This window comes from Scomber japonicus, chromosome 1, assembly GCF_027409825.1.
Source record: "Scomber japonicus isolate fScoJap1 chromosome 1, fScoJap1.pri, whole genome shotgun sequence".
NCBI lineage: Eukaryota > Metazoa > Chordata > Actinopteri > Scombriformes > Scombridae > Scomber > Scomber japonicus.
This window is the reverse complement of record NC_070578.1, coordinates 7,999,518-8,019,722: the sequence shown is the minus strand read 5'-3', so window position 1 is coordinate 8,019,722 and position 20,205 is coordinate 7,999,518. Positions and strand designations below refer to the sequence as shown.

Sequence of the window (20,205 nt, the reverse complement as noted above, 5' to 3'; positions counted from 1 at the left end):
ACAGTCTGCAGGAATGTGTGTGTCTCTGTGTGTGTGTGTGTGTGTGTTACACATAATGTTTTATCCATCAGTACGTTTACAAGCTGGGCATGCAGGTGGCTTATTTGCCAGGTGGTCAACATATCAGAAAGACAGAATTACTTTTCTTTCTTTCTTTTTAAATGCTATATTCATTCATCATTATCTAATATTTCTACTTTTTCTTTCTTCTTGTTGTCACTATTGTTTTTATAGGCCTACATTATTATGTATATTTTCCATCCAAAATGTAGGACTTGAATTCTCTTATGACTGGATGGTGGATTTATTAATTTGACTACTACTGTTTCCCAGTTTACCAACTAAAGAATAAAAATGAAATAGACATTTTTTTTTAAATGGGTCAGGATAGAGTATGTTAGCGGGGGATTTCCCTGTATTTGTTTGGTTGATGCCAAGACAGTTGCGATGACTGATGGTGGTGATGAACCCTCACACAGTGCTCACCTGGATACAAAGTGCTCACTGAAGCACAATGACTCACACACAGTAGGTGTTGTTACTCATTATGACATAGTGAGAAAACCTGGGTGATAAAGAAGCCCTTTCTGTTTGTAAAAAGTAGCATTTTAAATCATCAGCAAAAATGTCAACATGCTAAATTACTGGGATGGGGATTTCCATGGTGTCAAACTCCTACGTTTAGCAGAATGACTGTTGATCTACTGCTGCGTTTTGCCTTTATCCCACATGGAATCGCTTTAAAATGTTAAACCTTTTTGTGTTTGTTGATCTAAAACACCAGCTGGGAGACATTAGAATTTACAACACGTACCGATGCACAAATATTTAGCAGAAGTTTTACCAGCACAACCTCTGTGGATGTTCAGAAGACTATAGCACCGCTTCCCATTTACTGACCTCGGGCTACAAAGATCAGTGAGCTGTTTTGACACACTGTCTTGCTATAGCCCCAAAAAGCATCCGTTGATAGGGATCTAACGATGTAGACATGTCTCTCTGCAGTCTCCATCACACAGAGACAGAGGAAATGAGAGGGTCGGTCAAAATAGGTAGAACCATTCTCTGCTGTCTGTGGTGACGACAGGTGCTTCCCCCTGACCTGGACACACACACACGCACACACACGCACACACCCACACACACACACGCACGCACACACACACACACACACACACACACACACACACACACACACACACACACACACACACACACACACACACACACACACACACACACACACCTTACCTTTTTTCCTATGCATTACAAAATGATTTGCAAAAAAAAGATACACTTAATGGTTAATGTGCTTATTATTGCTTATACATATTGCAAAGACTGGAAGTGAACAGATGTGTGTATTGGTGTGCATGTGAATGTGTGTGTGTGTGTGTGTGTGTGTGTGTGTGTGTGTGTGTGTGTGTGGCTGTGAGTAACAACAATTTCATATTGGTTAATAAATAATGAGTCTTATCAGGCTTTCCAGTTATATTCAGATTGTGTGCCTGTGTGTTTGTGCGTGTGCATGTGTATGTGTGTATTTGTGTCCGCACACATTTTTCTTACCTCATTTTCTGGTATAAACAGTGACCTTATCACAACCAGTAATGGTAAATAACTGCACTACCATAGCACCTCTCTAGTCTTCCAAACACTCAGAGTGTTTTACAATATATGCCAATATGCCAACATTCATCCATTCACACACACACACACAACACACACACACACACACACACACACACACACACACACACACACACACACACACACACACACAAACACACACACACACACAACACTGGCGGAGCAATTTGGGGTTCAGTGTCTTGGCAAAGGACACTTTGACATGCAGACTGTTAGAGCTGGGGATTGAACCACCGATCTTCCGATAAGTGGATCACCACAGCCGCCCCAGCAGTCCTCATAGGGACTAAAGCCTGGTCCTAATGAGGAAGAATATTTTTGAAGGTACTGGTTAAAGGTTAAGGTTTGGGTTAAGCTGTCCACAATGAATGAAAAGCTATGCAATGTCCTAACAAGGATAGCTACTTAAACTGTAAAGTGTGTGTGTGTGTGTGTGTGTGTGTGTGTGTGTGTGTGTGTGTGTGTGTGTGTGTGTGTGTGTGTGTGTGTGTGTGTGTGTTGACAGAGAGAGAGAGAGAGAGAGAGAGAGAGAGAGAGAGAGAGAGAGAGAGAGATGTGGTCTGTCACCTCATTGTGGTGGAGCTATAAAACACAAGGGGGGAGGGTCATGTTTTTGCTGCCTCTTTCTCTGCTCCCTCCCCTCCTCACTTCCACCTCCTCCCTCCATATCCCTTGTAGTGGTCAGCTCCTCAAGTCAGCCGGAAAATGTACCTTCAAAATAAAATAAAATTCATGGGTGCTTTTGCAGTTTGCAGATACAGTATTCTCTTAAAGTGATCAGAGGTATCTAGCTTTTTTCTAGTTGTTTTATTAATGTGTTTATTATTATTATTTTTAGATTTTTCCATTTTTGGGTTGATTGGATTGTCATTGCTGGTAGTGGTATATGTTACTTAGATGTGTCTGGGATATAGGGTGGATGAGTGTATGGTGGGACATTGACTAATGTGGGATAACTAACATTTATCTCTTTTTCTATTCAGTTATGTTAAAGCTAACTAGTATATGCGTACTGTGTAAGTTATAGGCTACTGTTTCAAATTACATGTGAACATACAGACTACTAGTTTCTTAATCTAAAAACTACAGGTACATTTCAGAAAGTTTTGGTATTTCTAAGCCTAAAAACTAGTGCAATATCCAAAAATTGTCTTTTAATTTAACAAGGAAACATCTCAGGTATTTCATAATGTACTGGATTTATATGTAAATAAGATAAACAAGTCAGAATTGCAAAAGGTTTCCCACATTATCCTAATGCTGTTAATGCTTGTGAAAGACACAGGGAACCTCTCACATGCGTTGACAGGAGAAGAAAAGTAAATGTGTACATTGGGTTTTGATTATACTCAGAACACTCGTCTTTTATTTTTGAGAGTGTGGACCGGAACACATCGTTAACCGTGCTGTAGAGCTTGACGGGAGCATGTGTCCACCTTAGGCACCGAAACACCCCGAACAGCCGATCACTGTCCGTCCTGCTCCGGTAGGGAGACAGCACACAGACACACAGGACAGGACTGATCGTAAGTAGTAAGTGTCTGCTTCCGAGAAGATTCGCTCCGGGAAAAGGGAAAACTGGATTTAAAGGGCAGAAAAAACAAAAAACAACCGTCAAATATAATTTTGACAAGAGAGGTCGCGATCTTTCTGCTTGAAGCGACCACCGGAGGAGTCGGTCAAGTGTGGTGAACTTTGTGCTTTTGATTTGTTTGCAGTTTGTAACTTTCTCAGGGTGAATTTAAATGCACTTCACTGGGCATTATTATTATCATTATTATTATTATTATTATTACAACCCACTGGATATGAACATGTGAGCAGCAAATGACTGATGTAAGGGTTTCTGCAGTAGATGCTGCGTTTAGGCGCTTTAGGTAAAGTGCACTTCCAAGGTGACTAATTAGGGAGCGACGTTGATGTCCCGCTACAGACAGCAGCACAGTACATACATATAGGTGAGACGGTGCAGAAAATACTAAAAGAAGAGAGCTGTTCGGACTCACAGGCTCACACATGAGTGAAGACAACTCACCGACATTTATGGAGGCTCCGTTTATAAAGGGGCTCTGGCTGTAAAAACTGAACATGGAGCTCTCTCTCTTCCAGGATGCAAGTTGTAGGAGCGCTTAGTTAGTTTTATTATACCTTTTCATTTGCTCTTTTTTTTACCTCGTAAAGAGACAATATTGCGAGAGAAAAACCTCACAAAAAAGACAGATAACCGCCGTGTTATACCGCCGACCACGATGGCCTCCAGCTCGCGGGACAGCTGCCTCTGGTTGCTCTGGAGACGGACCCTCGTCGCGCTGTGGCTGTGCGCTCTAGGGGCGCGCGGAGCAGAGGATGACAGCGCGTTCAACTCAGAGGTAAAAAGACACACACGCACACTACTACTGCTGCTGCTGCTTATTATTAAAAGAAAGCTACTGAGAAGCAGCAGAGGATAGAGGTGACTTTTGCATGTTGCATTCAATTCTAGCAGCGCACTCATTGACATGGAGTTAGTGAATCAGACAGAAGCAGCTTTTGCTCCCGTCAGATAAACTACTACATTAACAGTGCTCTTAATATTATTATTCTGGTAACCAATATAATAGGTTTGCATGTATAAGATTCTTTGTTGTGAATGGTAAGTTTTGTGTTTCTCATTGTAAACAACCAGAATGAAAGCATGACTGCACCTATGTAATAGCTTCATGTGACCCAGCCAATCAGAATTGCAAAGCTGTCCAGTGTACAACATCTGCTTTACCTTACTCATATCAAGTACTTTATTATTTTATGTGTTATATTTGGTTAGCAACTTCTGTTAAGAGGTGTGCAGTCTACAAAAACAAGATGTTTTGCATTGCACATAGCAACAATCTTCTCATGACAATTCATATCTGTGATGTTCTACCCTCCTATCAGACCACCTCTGACAGTTTGTTTTGTTCTTCTGGGCACCTCCATCATTCCATCCTTGGTGGTCTCCAGACCCTTTTTAAATAATGCTTGTTATGTAAGGAACCCTGTCCCCAAAACATAGGTAAATGGACAGACAAGAAAGCAAAGCATTCTACTAATACTGATGGTCACTGTAGGAGCCATTGTTTAGGTGGACGACTTGGAATCAAGCTTGTTTATTTGAGGAATCATCACAATACAAACCAGAATCAACATGCTGGGCTCATCTGTCCAAAATATCCACCAGGATGTCTCCTCTTGCCCAGTTATTCTTTGTAATACTTACAATATTTTTTTTCTCTGACCCTTTTAACAGCCAAGGACACACTTGCATTTATTCTGTGTTTACTTAAGCGTGGAAATGCCAAAGTGTGCCAAAATATCAAGTCAGAACTTGACCCAGCCTCCTCTGCATTCTCGTTACACCGACTCAGCTGCTACCCAGCACATTTGTTTGTTTTGTGGGACAATGTAGGAGATAAGAGGGAACTTTATACCAATAAGAAGGCGATTAGTGGGAGGGCTGCTGATTCTGTTGTTGTGGGTTTGTTTGACAGAGTGAGACAGACAAGTCATTAGAGGTGAGCTTACATTACCAAACTCAGTGACCCCAGGGGGGGGGGGGGGGGGGGGGGGGGTCCAGTCAGGTTACAACACATTCTGATGGGGGTATTAACATAGTTGTGGTGTGTGTGTGTGTGTGTGTGTGTGTTTCTGTGTGTTCATGTGCCAGTGTATCGTATTTAGACAAGAGACAGAGGGTTTACTCAATGTGTGGACTAATGAGCAGTTCCTAAACACTTGTTGCTGAATGTTTGTATGTGTCAGCAGAAAGAGTAATATGTGACTTTGTAGTTTATATGCTACTATATAGAATGCTCCATACAGGGATCTCTCTGACAATTTAGAGTGCTTCTGTGCACCTTGGACACAGTCCACTCCAACTGAGTTACTGTTCAAACAAAAGTAAATTTGAGCTGCACAACTGCCTGGAGAACAAAGGTTTGACTGCTTTCCAAACAGGATATTCTGGCACTGGTGAAAATGTAAGATGTTGTTAGAGAGAAATGAACGTGCACGATTTCAAGAAATATTGTTTCCTCCCCTGTGGTTATTTTACTGGAGAGCTATTTACCTAATAACATCAACATGTTACAAAGCATTCTCACAAGCACAACAGACTGCTGTCTTGGAAACCTGTAATTTTACTGAGTGTGAGGTTTCATTGTTACAAGTAGGCGCTCAAAACACTGTTCTTTAAATTAAAAGTGGAATTATTGAAACAGTGTGATCGTGGTAGGACTGTCTTTATTTAGAAGGTGCATCAGCTTCCAGTGGGGTGACGAGGTAAGAGTGGGTGAAAAGCAGACAGGGGAACTGGGGGTGGGCGAGGTCTCCAGTACTTACATTCACTGATTGCGTGGCTTCGGCGGCTGCTAAACCTGCACAAATAAGACCAAAAGAGGATGTGTAATTTGCAAAGCACCTGCAAAGGGTAAAATACACTGCAAACTGCATCGCAAGTATGTTAATCAGATAACATCCGTACATTTGGCGCAAAATTGGCCCCTTTCCACGTAAATTGCAAAAACTGTTGCAAAAACCAATTTACAAAGATCAGCGCTGATAGCCACACACAGTGAAATGATTAGCTTCCTCAGAGAGATGGTTGTGCAAGTCAATCTCATTCACTCACTAGCTCACTCACTCACTCACTCACTCACTCACTCACTCACTCACTCACTCACTCGACCTCTCTCTCTCTCCTCAGATCTTCTTGTGAGGCTTTAATTGATATTGAATGATATCAAGGGGAAACCTTTCAGTCAGACATTGAGGGAATCAGGTGTTTAAGGGGGTTTTAGGCTTATCTTGGACTTTCAGCTACTTAAAAATGTCCTTACAGCTCGGATGGAGCTCAGGATTCATCAATAAGGGCTGATTCATTACAAAACAGTCCAGACTCTTGAGTGTAACAGCTGACCTGTGTAGATGTGCAGCAGAACACAGAACATTATTACTGTCAGATCCTGTCTGATCTGATGATAATGAAGTTACCTCTGCTGTGCTGCTGTACTGCTTGCGTAAATGCGCACAGCCTCTTTCTCAGTTTGGAGACACACTTATCGTTTCAGCTGCTGTATGATGCAGTCAGCTATGGACAACAAACAGAACATCAGTACTGATGCTTCTGCGTAATCCCTGATGCATTTAGTGACCCCTGAACAACATGTTATGTGCATTGTACAATGCAGACGTGAATCTATCATGTTTCAGACCTGCCTGAGTCACATTAATAACTCTATTCTAACATTTGACATTTCAGTATATTAGATTATGTTATAGATGTGAAATACTAGAGAAGTAAAAGAAGAAAAAATACATTTAAGTTGACTTGTGACTGTTGGAGAGCTGTGTGTGTGTCTCTGTTGACAAAATACATCCAATTTGAGACCTTCGTGCTCCCTGCAGTTCATTATTAACCAATCTGTGTGCTGAAAACCTCACAAAACAGGGTCAGTTTGCATTTAGTTGCAAAACTTTTTGTGTGTGTTTACGTTGTTGTATCGTGAACGCAAAATCTTTAGTGAATCACACCTTGAAATGAGGCAGATAGCAGCTGTAAATGATGTACAATTCATGGTGCAATCAGCAGCTGGATTACATTCTTTATGAATTCACTCCTCAGTGTCATCAAACAGTAAAACATGCGAAAGTCTAAACTTAGCACTTCATTTTATTATTTTTGTTCATGAAGTCAACTGTCTGTGTAAATCATGACATATAATGTAACGGTATGCAAATCATCACATAAAATTCATTTGATTGTATTCTATGTATCAGTGCACATCATCACATCTGTCAGATCACTCCTTCTCCAATGCTGCCTGCAGCTACACTAATTGAAACAGGACAGGATTCGGGTCTCAGGACAAATGCTTGTAATTCGATACCGTACCATTTTTTTTGGGGGGGGGGGGGGGGGGGGGGGGGGGCTCTAAACACCCTAGATTTCACTTACTACACACATATGAGTATATGCACTTATAATTTTTCATATAGAAAGGATGCATGTTCCATACAAATGTTGTTATGTTGCCTTGGAGGAAATTATAACAAGCACCTTTCTGCCTGTCAAGAAGTGTAGACATTAGTAGCTCATCTTAAAATGTTAAAACATCTCATATTTGTTATGTTAAATTGAGACTGTTATTTGAAAACTGATTATTGATGGGTCCACTAAACTTAACCGCCAGCCAAATGTAATAGCAGAAGAATGAAATACTGCTTTCATGAAGTCACAGTTGGTCATATCTATGTGGATGATGACATTTGTTCAAACTCACAACAGCCTGTATAGTGACTGAAGAAATATTCATTTTTAAACAGCCAAAAGGCAGAAATATAAAGTAGCCTACACACAGTCTATTTTCTAAGGTGGAGGACAGGCCAAGGAGGCCAGAGTGTGTGTGGAACAACAAAATCAACATATCAAAGGGCCATGCAGCTGGTAAATCAAATCCATAAAGTGTGTGAACTACATTACACACATCCACTGTAGAGTTTATCCATAGGCCAAAAACTCTGCAGAGTTCAATCTGATCCTGATTCAACTTCAATCCATGTGCTCAGCGGCCGGTCTGAGCCTTCAACTCCTACTCTGTCTGGATACAAAAAATGATCAAGTGGGAGGTTAGAAGAATGAGGGGAAAAAAAGAGAGGGATTATCAACCAACCATGTGTGTGTGTGTGTGTGTGTGTGTGTGTGTGTGACAAGAAGAAAGACATTTTGATTGAAAATGTCACAGTGACCGCCGCAAGAAAAATATGATGGAGGATAACATGAGAGGGGGAAAGGAGGACAAAGATGGAGTGAGGGAAAGTTTGACGGGGGGAACGGTAGCGGTCAGTCTCAGCTGTGCAGCATGTGATGGCTGAATGTGACAGCTGTTCTCTAACTGGGACACACACACACACATACACACACACACACACACACACACACACCGTGCACAGGCATGCTGGGCCTGGGACTCGGAGGCATCTTAGGAAATACAATGGACCCTCTTGTCTGGAGCGAGGGAGCTGCGAGAGCTTGTGAGAGAAAACTTGTGAATATCAGTTTAAAGAGGATGAGAGCGCAGAAATACGAACTGACATGATTGGACAGGTTGCGTGCCGACAAAAAAAAGCGATTGACATCTACTTGTAGCTAAAGAAGAGGAAAAAAGTAGTGAGGGGAGGGATAATAAGTGGCTTATTGCAGCACATAACGAGACAACTTCCTCAATCCATATCCTCTTTGTATCCATGTAATCTGCAACGTGCCGTCTCTTCACATTCCAGCTGCGCCCCCCCCTACCCCCAACCCCCCCACCCCTTGCTCCCCTGTGATTGGCTATCAGCATAAAGTCCACGAAGACTCACACTGCTGCAGTGGTGGAACTGCAACGGATGGAAGTTGCACGTTCATTCATTTTTGTGTTTTCGGGGTTATTTCCGGTTTCTCGCGTCATCGTACACACCAACGCCGACGTGTGCGCATTACGAAATCTTCAATTTGAACAAATTAAATTTGTCCCTTTCTCCCTTCGGTCTGTCTCTCACTCTCGCTCCTCCATTTACTCATCCATCCTCTTGGTAGGACTTTGGAGAGGGGTGAGGGAGGGGGTAAGAGATGGCAGCGGACCAAGCTTTGGAATAAAAGCTCTGTTAGTATCTTGGCTGACATTGTGGTGGACACACACATACGCACACACACACACACACACATACACACACACACACACACACACACACACACACACACACACACTCAATCACACACACACGCACACTCCTGGCAGGTTTTACAACTCCCTGTATATTGCTGGGTCTGGTTTTGGCAGGTAAGCTCAAGGACTCTCTGAAAGACCATTTAATAGACGAGGTCTAGTGTACACATACACACACACACACACACACACACACACACACACACAAGCCTTCCCCCATTCCTCCTGTTGTCTAAAACTTGTTTTGTATGCAGCCTGCCTGATGAGGGAAGGTGAGCGGCCAGACTTGGAAGAGCTTTACCATTTTAGACGATGTGGGTGAGGGGTGGCAGAGGTTCACAGGCCTCCATAGATCTTCCAAACAGCGCTGCAGCTCTGCCCTCGCGCCCGGCCGCAGACTGCTATAAATACTCAACTCAGAGGAAGAGTGTATAGAGACAATAACAGACACATACACACACATACACCAAGCAAAGATACACACATCAACAGACAGGAAGGCATCTCCCTTTTTTCATAACGTCCCATCGCGGCAGCAGCGATAACCATGTGAGGATGCTGATAGCCAATCGCAGAGGAGCGGAGAGGAAGTGGCTGGAATGCGAGTAGATGCATGTTGGAGATTGTACATGACAATAGCTTTTTTTTCTTTTATTGGAATTCACATAGGACTTGTAATTGTAGATACCCGCTGTATGTGTGTGTGTGTGTGTGTGTGTGTTGTGGTTAGAAGGCCATTAGTGGCATTTCTATGTTTTTATCTCCAGACAGTATGAAATATGAGCGGCATTAGCTGACGTGAGACAGAAATCAATACGGCCCATCACTAATCAGTTCTTGAAAGATTTGTTGTCTCATGTGAACATGCATTTTTTGTCATTTAGGGAATTGATTTTCTTCAACCCATCAAGTGGAAACTAAGCCAGTGTGATTAACATTTAACTTTCTTTTTGACCAAACAGCTGAATGCAGATACAGATGTTCTAATCCAATCACTGATGATTTTAAAACTCCTCAGTAAGGTGGCGGTGAAACCAAATGTTTTGTGAACATTGCCATCTGTTTCTCAACTGTGTCTCTGTGTGTGTGTGTGTGTGTGTGTGTGTGTGTGTGTGTGTGTGTGTGTGTGTGTGGTGTGTGTGTGTGCGACAGAGAGAGAATGGGATAGAGTTAAGATAGTTTCAGGAAGTCCATGTTTGTGTTTGAGTATGTGTGTGTGTGTATGTGCATGTGTGTGTGTGTGCGTGTGTGTGTCTGTGTGTGTGTGTGTGTCAGCGTGTTTGAAGCTCCCTTATCTAAAGGCAGAGGTGGGTCAGGGTCATGTCCAGTTCAGGCCTCCCTACGCCTCTTCCTGCTCCTACACACACATACACAGCTGCTACAGCCAGTGCACCCGTCGCCAAAAAAGAGAAACAGAAGATAAGAAAGAAAAAGGAAATAATAAAATAAAAAAAAGAACATATAAACTTCAAGCACTTAAAAACCTCACCTCATACTGCAGCAGCCTTTCTGTACAGATGTGTTTGGAGCTCTCCTCAGGCCAAGTGCTCCAAAGGCTGCAGGCTCCAAAACATTTGTGTATTCATTCTTGACCTTTTGATAGCCAGTGGACAGTTCTGCATAAACACCAGCATGTTTAAATATATATATCTTTTATGTTATAACTTAAAGATAAAGCAGGCAGAACAAGCTTTAAGCTAAAAGGCAAAAGAAAGTATTTGCATCTGTTAACTGGAACAATCACTTCAGTTATTCATATAATCTACTTTTAGTTTTAACACACATCTTTTAATTAATGAGTTTACACAACAGATTACCAATATACACGATTTCCTGCTGCATTTGTACTGCTGTCGCTACATTTTTTTTAGGTTATAAACCCTTTAACCTTCAGAGAAAGGAAAAAAAAAGCAGAGGCACTAATTCATACATTTAATGTGTAACTGTAGTCATCTACTAAATGATGAGGTGCCATCGGGATCCGTCAGGCTCAGCTCGGCGATCGACAGTGATTGATCGATCTGGCGTTATGCATTCTCTTCTACGTAATTAATCACGGCGGCTGTGTCAGGATTGGTCTAATGGTGGAAGAAGAAGAACACACACAGTCAGGATATAGTTTTCCTTGTCAGAAGGGGAATGACGGAAGCAAAGAGCTCACAAAGTTAAAGTTACTTTGAAGTTTGATATCAGCAGCTGTTCTTTTATTTTAATGTCTGATGCAGATTAGGCGCAGACTATTAAAATAATCGCCAACTGCTTTGATAATCAATCATTTTGAGTCATTTATTAGTCCTCTATGGCAATAAACCGGATATACTTGGGCTGTGGACTGTTAGTCGGGACAAAACAAGACATTTAAAGTCGTCATCTCGGGATTTGGGAAACAGTGATTTACTTTTTCACAGACCAAACAACTAATTGACGAATTGAGAATGATCGACAGGTAATCGATGATGACAATAACCGTCCTGTCATCAGAAGATCATTTGAAAGAGGAGCTCAAATCCACACTTCTAACTAACTTTTTTTTATTACATGCAGTCATATTGCAGTAGTGTAGCCAGTGCAGGACACCCAGACAGAGTGTACACAGAGTAAATCAAGTACATCTGGGACACCCTCTGCAATTTGTTTTCATTGCACTGTGGGGACATTGTGGGGGTGGGATGGCAGCTAGACACTTACTAATTTGGTGGGCAGCACTTATACACATATATGTGACTACAGCTCTTGTACATAGTATTAAATATGTGTAAGATATGTGTATGTGTGTGTGTGTGTGTGTGGGAAAGAGAAAGACAGAAGGGGTTGGGTTTGTTTTCATGACTTTAAAAGGAGTGGCTGAGTGAATGCAGAGCTTTATCAGTAGTAGTTTGCATTGTGAAAGATGGGTGTAAACTCGAGAGCTGCACACACAGACGCTGACACACACACACACACACACACACACACACACACACACACACACACACACACACACACACACACTTTTGTAAATTCCTTGCACCACCATAGGGAGTGTATCCATGTGGAGGCATATCTAGTATCTCAGACAACCCGCTATGCAAGTGTATGTGTGTGTGTGTGTGTGTGTGTGTGTGTGTGTATGCATGTGATATTAGGTTTCTACATAACAGGTGGGATAGACTTTGCGTCATCCGTGATTAGGTCAAGTATCACGTTTTCTCCCTCATGTCTGTCATTAACCTCCACTACCCCCCCCCCCCCACCTCCCCCTCAGCCCTCCCTGTTACACACTCCCACAGATACAGCAACCCTGATAGTGTGATGATCTCCTCCCTGCCTTCTCCCTTTCTGTATATACAACATTAGATGCAACCCAAAGCAGAGATAGCATACATTCCCAAATTCTTCAAATAGAAATTGAATGTGTCTGTTATTTAAAATAGTTAATTTGAAGCATGAGAATGCAAATGAGTGCAAAAACCCCATGATTAACAGCGTTCCATTTCCTTTTTTTTTTATCTACTGGCCCTTTGAGAGGCTGCCGAACTGTCCGGTGTGTGTCCTGTCTCTCACTGACCCTCACAACCTTGATAAGCGGAAAATGGGTTGCAACATATGCCTATATTCTGCAAAACAAAATAATCATTGTCATTCGTCATATTTCCTGAGTAAAAAGCACAAAACACAAAGCGTTATACTATCAGTTTTTCCTCTCATTCGAGATCAAAGAACAAATATGAGTGTCTCTGTCATGTCGGTTAATTTGCTTCAGTTCGTTGCTATCTGCTGTACACAACACAAATTGCCTATATGCTCCTTAAAACAGCTGTTTCTGTTTCCATAACTTCAATTTCCTATTTTATGCCCTAATTTGCTTTTTGATTATATCAAGACACTCTTGTTTTCTGGCTTTGATTAAAGGCTTTTATCGTAAATGCTCATTTTGTACTTTGCTTACTGTAAACTTACTTACTTGCTTATTCATTCAACTCCCTTTATGTTTTTCCTCCTGTGTGTCTCCAGACATGGCTGAGGATGTATGGTTACCTGCCCCAGGCCAGCAGACAGATGTCAACCATGCGATCAGCTCAGATCCTGTCCAACGCCATCAGTGACATGCAGCGGTTCTACGGCCTGGAGGTCACCGGACAGATGGACTCAGGAACCATCAGGTCAGCAGGATTTCAGTTTGACGTTTCTATACATTTAGACACAGAGAAAGGATGAGGATCAGTTCAACTGTCAGTAGTGTGTTTCCACTAGTCAGCTCCCCCTTCATCTTTTCTCTTGGGTATCCCTTCCTTACAACACGCTCTCATACCACTTCCTGACTCCTGACTTCTTTCAACTCCTGCAGCGCCATGAAGAGACCCCGCTGCGGTGTGCCTGACAAGTTTGGAGGCCAGATCAAAACCAACGTGCGGCGGAAACGCTACGCCCTAACCGGACATAAGTGGAACAAAGGCCACCTCACGTACAGGTGATGAAAAGAACATCGAGCCTGCCACGAGTGTTATTTTGTTGTAGGTGGCTACTGTAAAATTGTGATACTGTAATAGTGTTGTGACCTGAATTTATTCTGCTTTTGTGTTTCGCATTTCTGTTGTTGCATTTACCATCACAGAGTTTTCATTATGTACAAAACTTTATATACATGCTTGGCTCTGATTCTGAAAATGTGTAAATTTGGCTCAACCCAAAACAGGTCTGGGTCTAACTGCTGGTTTCTTCTGAAGACTTTGAACTGCTGACACTTTTTGCATTTGGTCTTTTGATTCCTGTAGTATCCAGAACTACACACCTAAGATCGGAGAGTATGAATCATACGAAGCCATCCGGCGAGCCTTTAAAGTCTGGGAAAGCGTCACCCCGTTGACCTTTGACGAAATCCCCTACCAGGAGATCAAATACGGACGCCGCAAGGAACCCGACATCATGATCTTCTTTGCCTCGGGTTTTCATGGAGACAGTTCTCCTTTTGATGGGGAGGGGGGCTTCCTAGCCCATGCCTACTTCCCTGGACCTGGAATGGGTGGGGACACACACTTTGACTCAGACGAACCGTGGACCATTGGGAACCAGAATTTACAAGGTAGGACGGAGAGGAGATGGTTGCTCTTGGTATGATTTGGAAAGTGTACTTCATTGTGTATCTTAGAGACAGTGGTAATCAACACACACAAATCAACAGGAAAGGAAGTTATGTTCCGAACGCACTAATCTGTAGCAAACACCTTCCGAGGGGAGGCTTTTTAGAGCTTTTTACACAAGTGAAGAGCCTTCTGTGGCTGCAGGTGGGTGGATGTTTTGCAGCCCAAACCAAGTTGGTGTGTCTTTGTTTATGTGTGTGCAGCCAGCCACACAGATGGCTTAGATGTTGGGAGGGAGTCAGTCGCTCAACTTTCAGGTGGAAATGAAGCTTTGAGTCGTTATAAAGTTCTTGATTGTTTCTGTGAACGTTCGGCTGATGAGCACTTGGCAGTGCCGAACGTTATGTCATGTTGTTGAGGTTTTAATTGATCTGTATAACAGATTGCAAACAGCTGTCCCCATGTTTTCCTCCACACCTAACCGGAGCTGGCATGACTCCACTACTCCACTTACCTCTGTAAAAGTTCAAAGTTGACAGTTTGTGACACCTCACAGCTTTTACCCCAACTGCTCCTGCTTATGGTTCTAAAATGTACCCACCATTACCTAAGACCATGTACTGACACACTAATGTGTCAAGTGCACCGTGGTGTGTACATGCTGCACTAGACACTCATACACACATCGATACACTTCTGTGCTTTTGAGGGCTTCCTTTTAATTAAAACCCAGAGCCCAATTACTGTTCTCAACCCTAATGTCCAGCACCAAACTAACAATATGCAGAAGACAGGATTAAGCAAATATCTTCGTTTTTTTGAGAATCGTTCTGGTATCTCTTCTTGCTGTGCACTCATCCGAGCCCCTGACCAGAGAGCTTTTTTTATGACAATGGGCTTTCCTGCCCTGTTATCTACATATACACAGCAGACACAGACAGCTGAGCGTTGTGTGTGTGTATGTGTGTGTGTCTGTATCTGTGTGATCAGCTGTGTGTGGGATGTGTTGCAGGACAGATCACAGGGACGGTGGAATGCCACAGTAAGTGGGAGTGTGTTCTACTCTGGGAGATCTATAGACTGGTCCCTTTGTTGCACCACGCTACTTACACTGCTTTAAAGCAAAGTGCAACCAAATTACAATCTTGCTTTACTTTAGTTAGACACATGTCTAACAAGTCTAACTTTTCACAGATGTAGTCTTTATTTAAGTCCTGTATTTTTGCTGCACTTAGTGTCACGGTTGGTTAAAGGCTCTGTTCTAATGTGAAAATTAGAAATGTGTCCTCAACCAAACCTGTGAAGACTGATCCAGCAGCTGGTGAACCACAGAATATACTAAAGAGAACCCTTTTAATCATATAAATGAAATCATTATAGTTTCAGTGAAATGTTTACAATCCTTTTTAATGTAGAATAGTTCTTCCAGAACTACCGCTGTTCATTTACTCATTGTATATAAACATTTACTCATCATTTATAAGTAGGCAAAACTGGTAGCAATTGTCAGTTTGATGTCAAATGTCAAAAAAATGTGAAAAATGTCCTTTACAACCCTTCAGAGCCCAGTCTTCAGATTGGTCGTTTCGTCTAAGCAAAAATATTGAAATCTATGGTACAATAAAACAGAGAAAATCATTTTGGATGCTGGAAAAATGCTGAATTAGCATTTTTGCTTGATCAACTGCTTAATGTATGAAATTTATTGTTTATTGTTTAACTTAAGTTTAGCTGTAAGTTTAAAAACAATCATTTCCCTGCAAGTGAGTGTGCACAGCCTAGGAAATAAATGTTCCAATTAGGGCTGGGCGATATGGCCTTTTACTAATATCCCGATATTTTTAAGCCATGTCACGATACACGATATATATCTCGATATTTTGCCTTAGCCTTGAATTAACACTTTGATGCATACAATCATGCCAGTGTGATGATTTTACATTAAAACATTGTTCATACTACATTAATATATGCTGATTTTAAACGTTCATGCCAAAAGTGTGAAATTACAACTAAACAAATTCATTCATTCATGACATTTCAAACAACACTAAATTAAAGTGCACATTTTGTGCATAATGCCACAAAGATATTTTAAAAGAAAAATATGCACTTTTGTGCAGGGTGTCACTGAGATGACATTTCAAAACAACACTAAATAAAAGTGCACATTTTGTGCATAATGCCACTAGGATATAAAGGTAGAGCTGTCTCTGCTAGGTAGATTATATCAAGTGTGTCGATGATCTTTCTGAAACCGGGCTTTTAACCACACTCACTGGGGCCATGTCTTTCTCTGTGTGGTGTGTTACTGCGGATGTTATCTCCTTCTGTTTTTGACTGTTTTAGTCGTATTGCTGTTCTGGAAAAAGAAGACACCAGACTCAGTTGCGTCAGTGCTGGTTGCTTCGGCACTTTCTTCAATATGTCACTGGCCGGAGATGTGCTCTTGCAGAGTTTCAAGCACACATGGTGATATAACTTTGTTGTACTACCAGCTTTTGTGGTGACGCTTTTATGGCGTACTTTACATATTACGGTTTGTTGTTCAACGTCCTCCCTCTTGTACCCAAACCACCGCCAGATGATGGATCCTGAATTGTTTTTTTGGGAATTAAATCTCCCTCCTCCACTTGTCCATATCACCTGCTGCTCCCGCGACCTGAGATCGCTGCTACTGCTGATACATGCTACCGGGCATATGACGTTGCACGCACAACAGAATGTGATGTACGTAACTAGGTGCGCTTGTTTTATCTCTCTGTGCGGAGAGATGAGAGAGTGAGAGAAACCTGTAGTTCAACGGGCCGCGACTAAATACAAACTGCGTGTAAATTGAATGTATACTCGAATATTCACGATATAGTCATTTTCTACATCCCCCAGAGAACAAGCCGCGATACATCGAGTATACTCGATATATCGCCCAGCCCTAGTTCCAATTGGATTGTACTTTAATCTTACATGAAGCAAATGAATTGCATTAAGTTCAAACCCCATTAACCTTCACTTCTGCTCTGCTGAAGTATCCTTAAGCATGAATCAGCTCTGATCTTTGACCTCCATTAGAATGGGGTTCAAGCACTAAAAGCCGGAAAAGCAAGCTTGTGACCAGAAGGTTGGTGGTTCAATTCCTGGACTGGCTGGATAAATATCATCCTTCATTATCACTACTGAGCTGTCCTTGAGCAAGACCCTTTAACCCAAATTCTCAGTGTCCGGCAGATCAGGCTATGGTTGTATTGGGCAGCTTCCATGTGTGAATGTGTGTGAATGTGATCAGGGCGTTTCTGCAAAAGAGAGCCTTCCTCTCAGTTAAACTTCCCTGATTAGATAAAGGTTAAAAAACCAGTCCAGGAATCAATCGCTACACATAAAAATTGACATGACAGTGATTGACAGACCAAGCACACGCCCATTTCATCCATTCTTGCAGCTTTCCCTTCCTTTCACTTCAGTTTAATTTGACAGTGAATAAAAACTGCATGGGGCTAAAACCTTTTCATGTAAACCTTGTGACGCACAGTGTGATTAATCACACTCGCACAGACTTTATCCACAAAATCCCTCAAACACACATGACACAGATGAAATGCTGCAGGCCAGTAGAAGTAAAAAGGGTCAGAAACCTTTGTGGTTCTTTGTGGTCAGATGAGGCTGATGTGAGTAAGTTACTGGCAAAAGGCAAAGCAAACTTGGAAAGTGCATTTCGGTTGTCTGGGTGCTTCTTTAGTGTACGTTTCCCTCACTGGGAGTCTCCCTCGGTTGCTGATGAATGAGGTGTGAGATGTGGTAAACAAGCGAACAAAGCTTCAGAAAGCCCAAATAGGATTTGAATGACTAAACGTGTGTGTATAGGGGAGCCAGCGTTAGCAGTGGATGCATTGGCTGAACTTCTAACTCCGCTAAGACGTTTGAAGTTTACTTTTGCTTTTCTCTGTCAAACTGAATGGTTGTCACGGTTACCTCACAAAGGTCTCTTTATCTACTGGCAGTGCACACACACTCTCTCTCTCTTTCTTCCTCCTCAGCCATCTCTAGCGCTCTGTCTTGCCCTCTGCTGTTTTCTCTCCTTGAGTGTTAGCTGCAGCTTAGCATGCCATGAGGACATTCATGTGACTCTGAAATTATAGACGGTGGGGGGAGATGAAGTGTGTGTTTGTGTGTGAATGTGTGTGTGCCGCAAAGAGGAAGTGAAGGAGAGATACACGAGGACATGCATCCGGAGCATCTCTTCTTCCTCTGCCTACACAGCAGTGACATCACCTAAATCCCAGTCTCCCACAAGCATGATGTCACTGGAACCAATCTGACCAATCAGCATGGGCCAATCAAGCCAGACAAAATGGGTAGCAAGTTCAAAGTTCACCAAGAGTGGAGAAATGCAACAAAGAGGTATTTAGTGAGGGGAAGTACCCTGCTGTGTGCTGGATCCACTTCAGAGATGCCCCTATAGGAAGATGTTGGTCAACTCTAAACCAGGTTTTCTTTGTGTTGACTTTTCTGTAAGAAGTCTTTTATGCAGAGAGGAAGTTGATGCAGTGGTCAGTGTGTCACAGCTGTGTTGATTCCTTATCAATGTGTAATTGTTGCCATGGACAACAGCGTCCCTTGATCGGTCATGTACGCTGATCGGTCATGTACGCTGATCGATATCAGCAATCATTAGCGTGCCTATCTGTGATTTATGGGTCAGATCTTTGGAGATTTGTATTGACATCATAACTGAGAGAGAACAATGATGAGGCATTATTATAAATGCACTGCATAGATGAATTAGGACTTTCTGCTGCTTGTGTTTCTCATAAGACACATGTAGGAATATAGAGAGAAATGTGGATTCTTTCTGTCTCATCCTATGCAGATAACCACCTTCTAAAATTAAAGTGAATATTGTCTAAAACTGTCCACCATCCCCATGTCTTTACAGGTAACGACCTCTTCCTGGTAGCAGTCCACGAGCTGGGCCATGCCCTGGGTTTAGAACATTCCAACAACCCCCTGGCCATTATGGCTCCCTTTTATCAATGGATGGAGACTGAGAACTTCCAGCTGCCTGAGGATGACCTGCGAGGCATTCAGCAGATCTACGGTAGGATGCTTTGGATGTTTTTTGTATGTCCAGTTTGGTATCCAATGAGTATAATGACTATAGGGTGTTAAATGCTGACGTGAATGTGTGATTTGTACACTTTATTGCTTTTTCTTTCAATAACAAACCACCACATGGTTTTGTTATCAACAAACTTTGTTCTATATCTTGTCACAATGCATAATGTGGTCATATAAGTTTCATTCACTCTTTGTGTCTCCTCGCAGGTCAACCAAACAGTGGCCCAACACAGGCCTTGCCCACAGTGACACCCCGTCGCCCGGAGCCAAGGCCACCTCAGAATCCCCCCAGGCACCCCGACCGCCCCAGAACCACTGACAGACCAGATCACTATGGACCCAATATCTGCGAAGGCAACTTTGACACTGTTGCCATGCTCCGAGGAGAGATGTTTGTTTTCAAGGTAAACTGGTTGATGATCCGGGAAATCGGTATATTTTTAATTGGAGCCACAGCCCATTGGCTGGAGCTAAGTTATGAGCGGAGGACATTACAGGAGATATGTTTATCTTCCTAATCATTATTTATGTGTCCCTGCCTGGAAAATTTAGTTGGCCTTCAGTGGACCATCCGTCCCCACAAGTTAAATGCATCAATAAATTACTTATTCTTTTCTGGAGAGTCAGTTGGAGCCAAATGGCGCAGGCACAGCCAACAA

At 42.3% G+C, this 20,205-nt stretch overlaps 1 protein-coding gene across 1 annotated transcript in view; it reads left to right on the top strand.

Annotated features, from left to right (window-relative positions):
• Positions 1–3,155: 3,155 nt before the first annotated feature.
• The window catches only part of mmp15b (matrix metallopeptidase 15b), a 28,588-nt gene continuing 11,538 nt past the window's right edge, over positions 3,156–20,205 (top strand). Inside the window, exons 1-6 of the mRNA XM_053317418.1 lie at positions 3,156–4,019; positions 13,368–13,516; positions 13,702–13,824; positions 14,129–14,436; positions 19,365–19,526; positions 19,754–19,950. Of these exons, the coding sequence (XP_053173393.1) occupies positions 3,900–4,019; positions 13,368–13,516; positions 13,702–13,824; positions 14,129–14,436; positions 19,365–19,526; positions 19,754–19,950 (1,059 nt within the window). The 5' untranslated portion in view covers positions 3,156–3,899. The remainder of the gene's footprint in view (positions 4,020–13,367; positions 13,517–13,701; positions 13,825–14,128; positions 14,437–19,364; positions 19,527–19,753; positions 19,951–20,205) is intronic.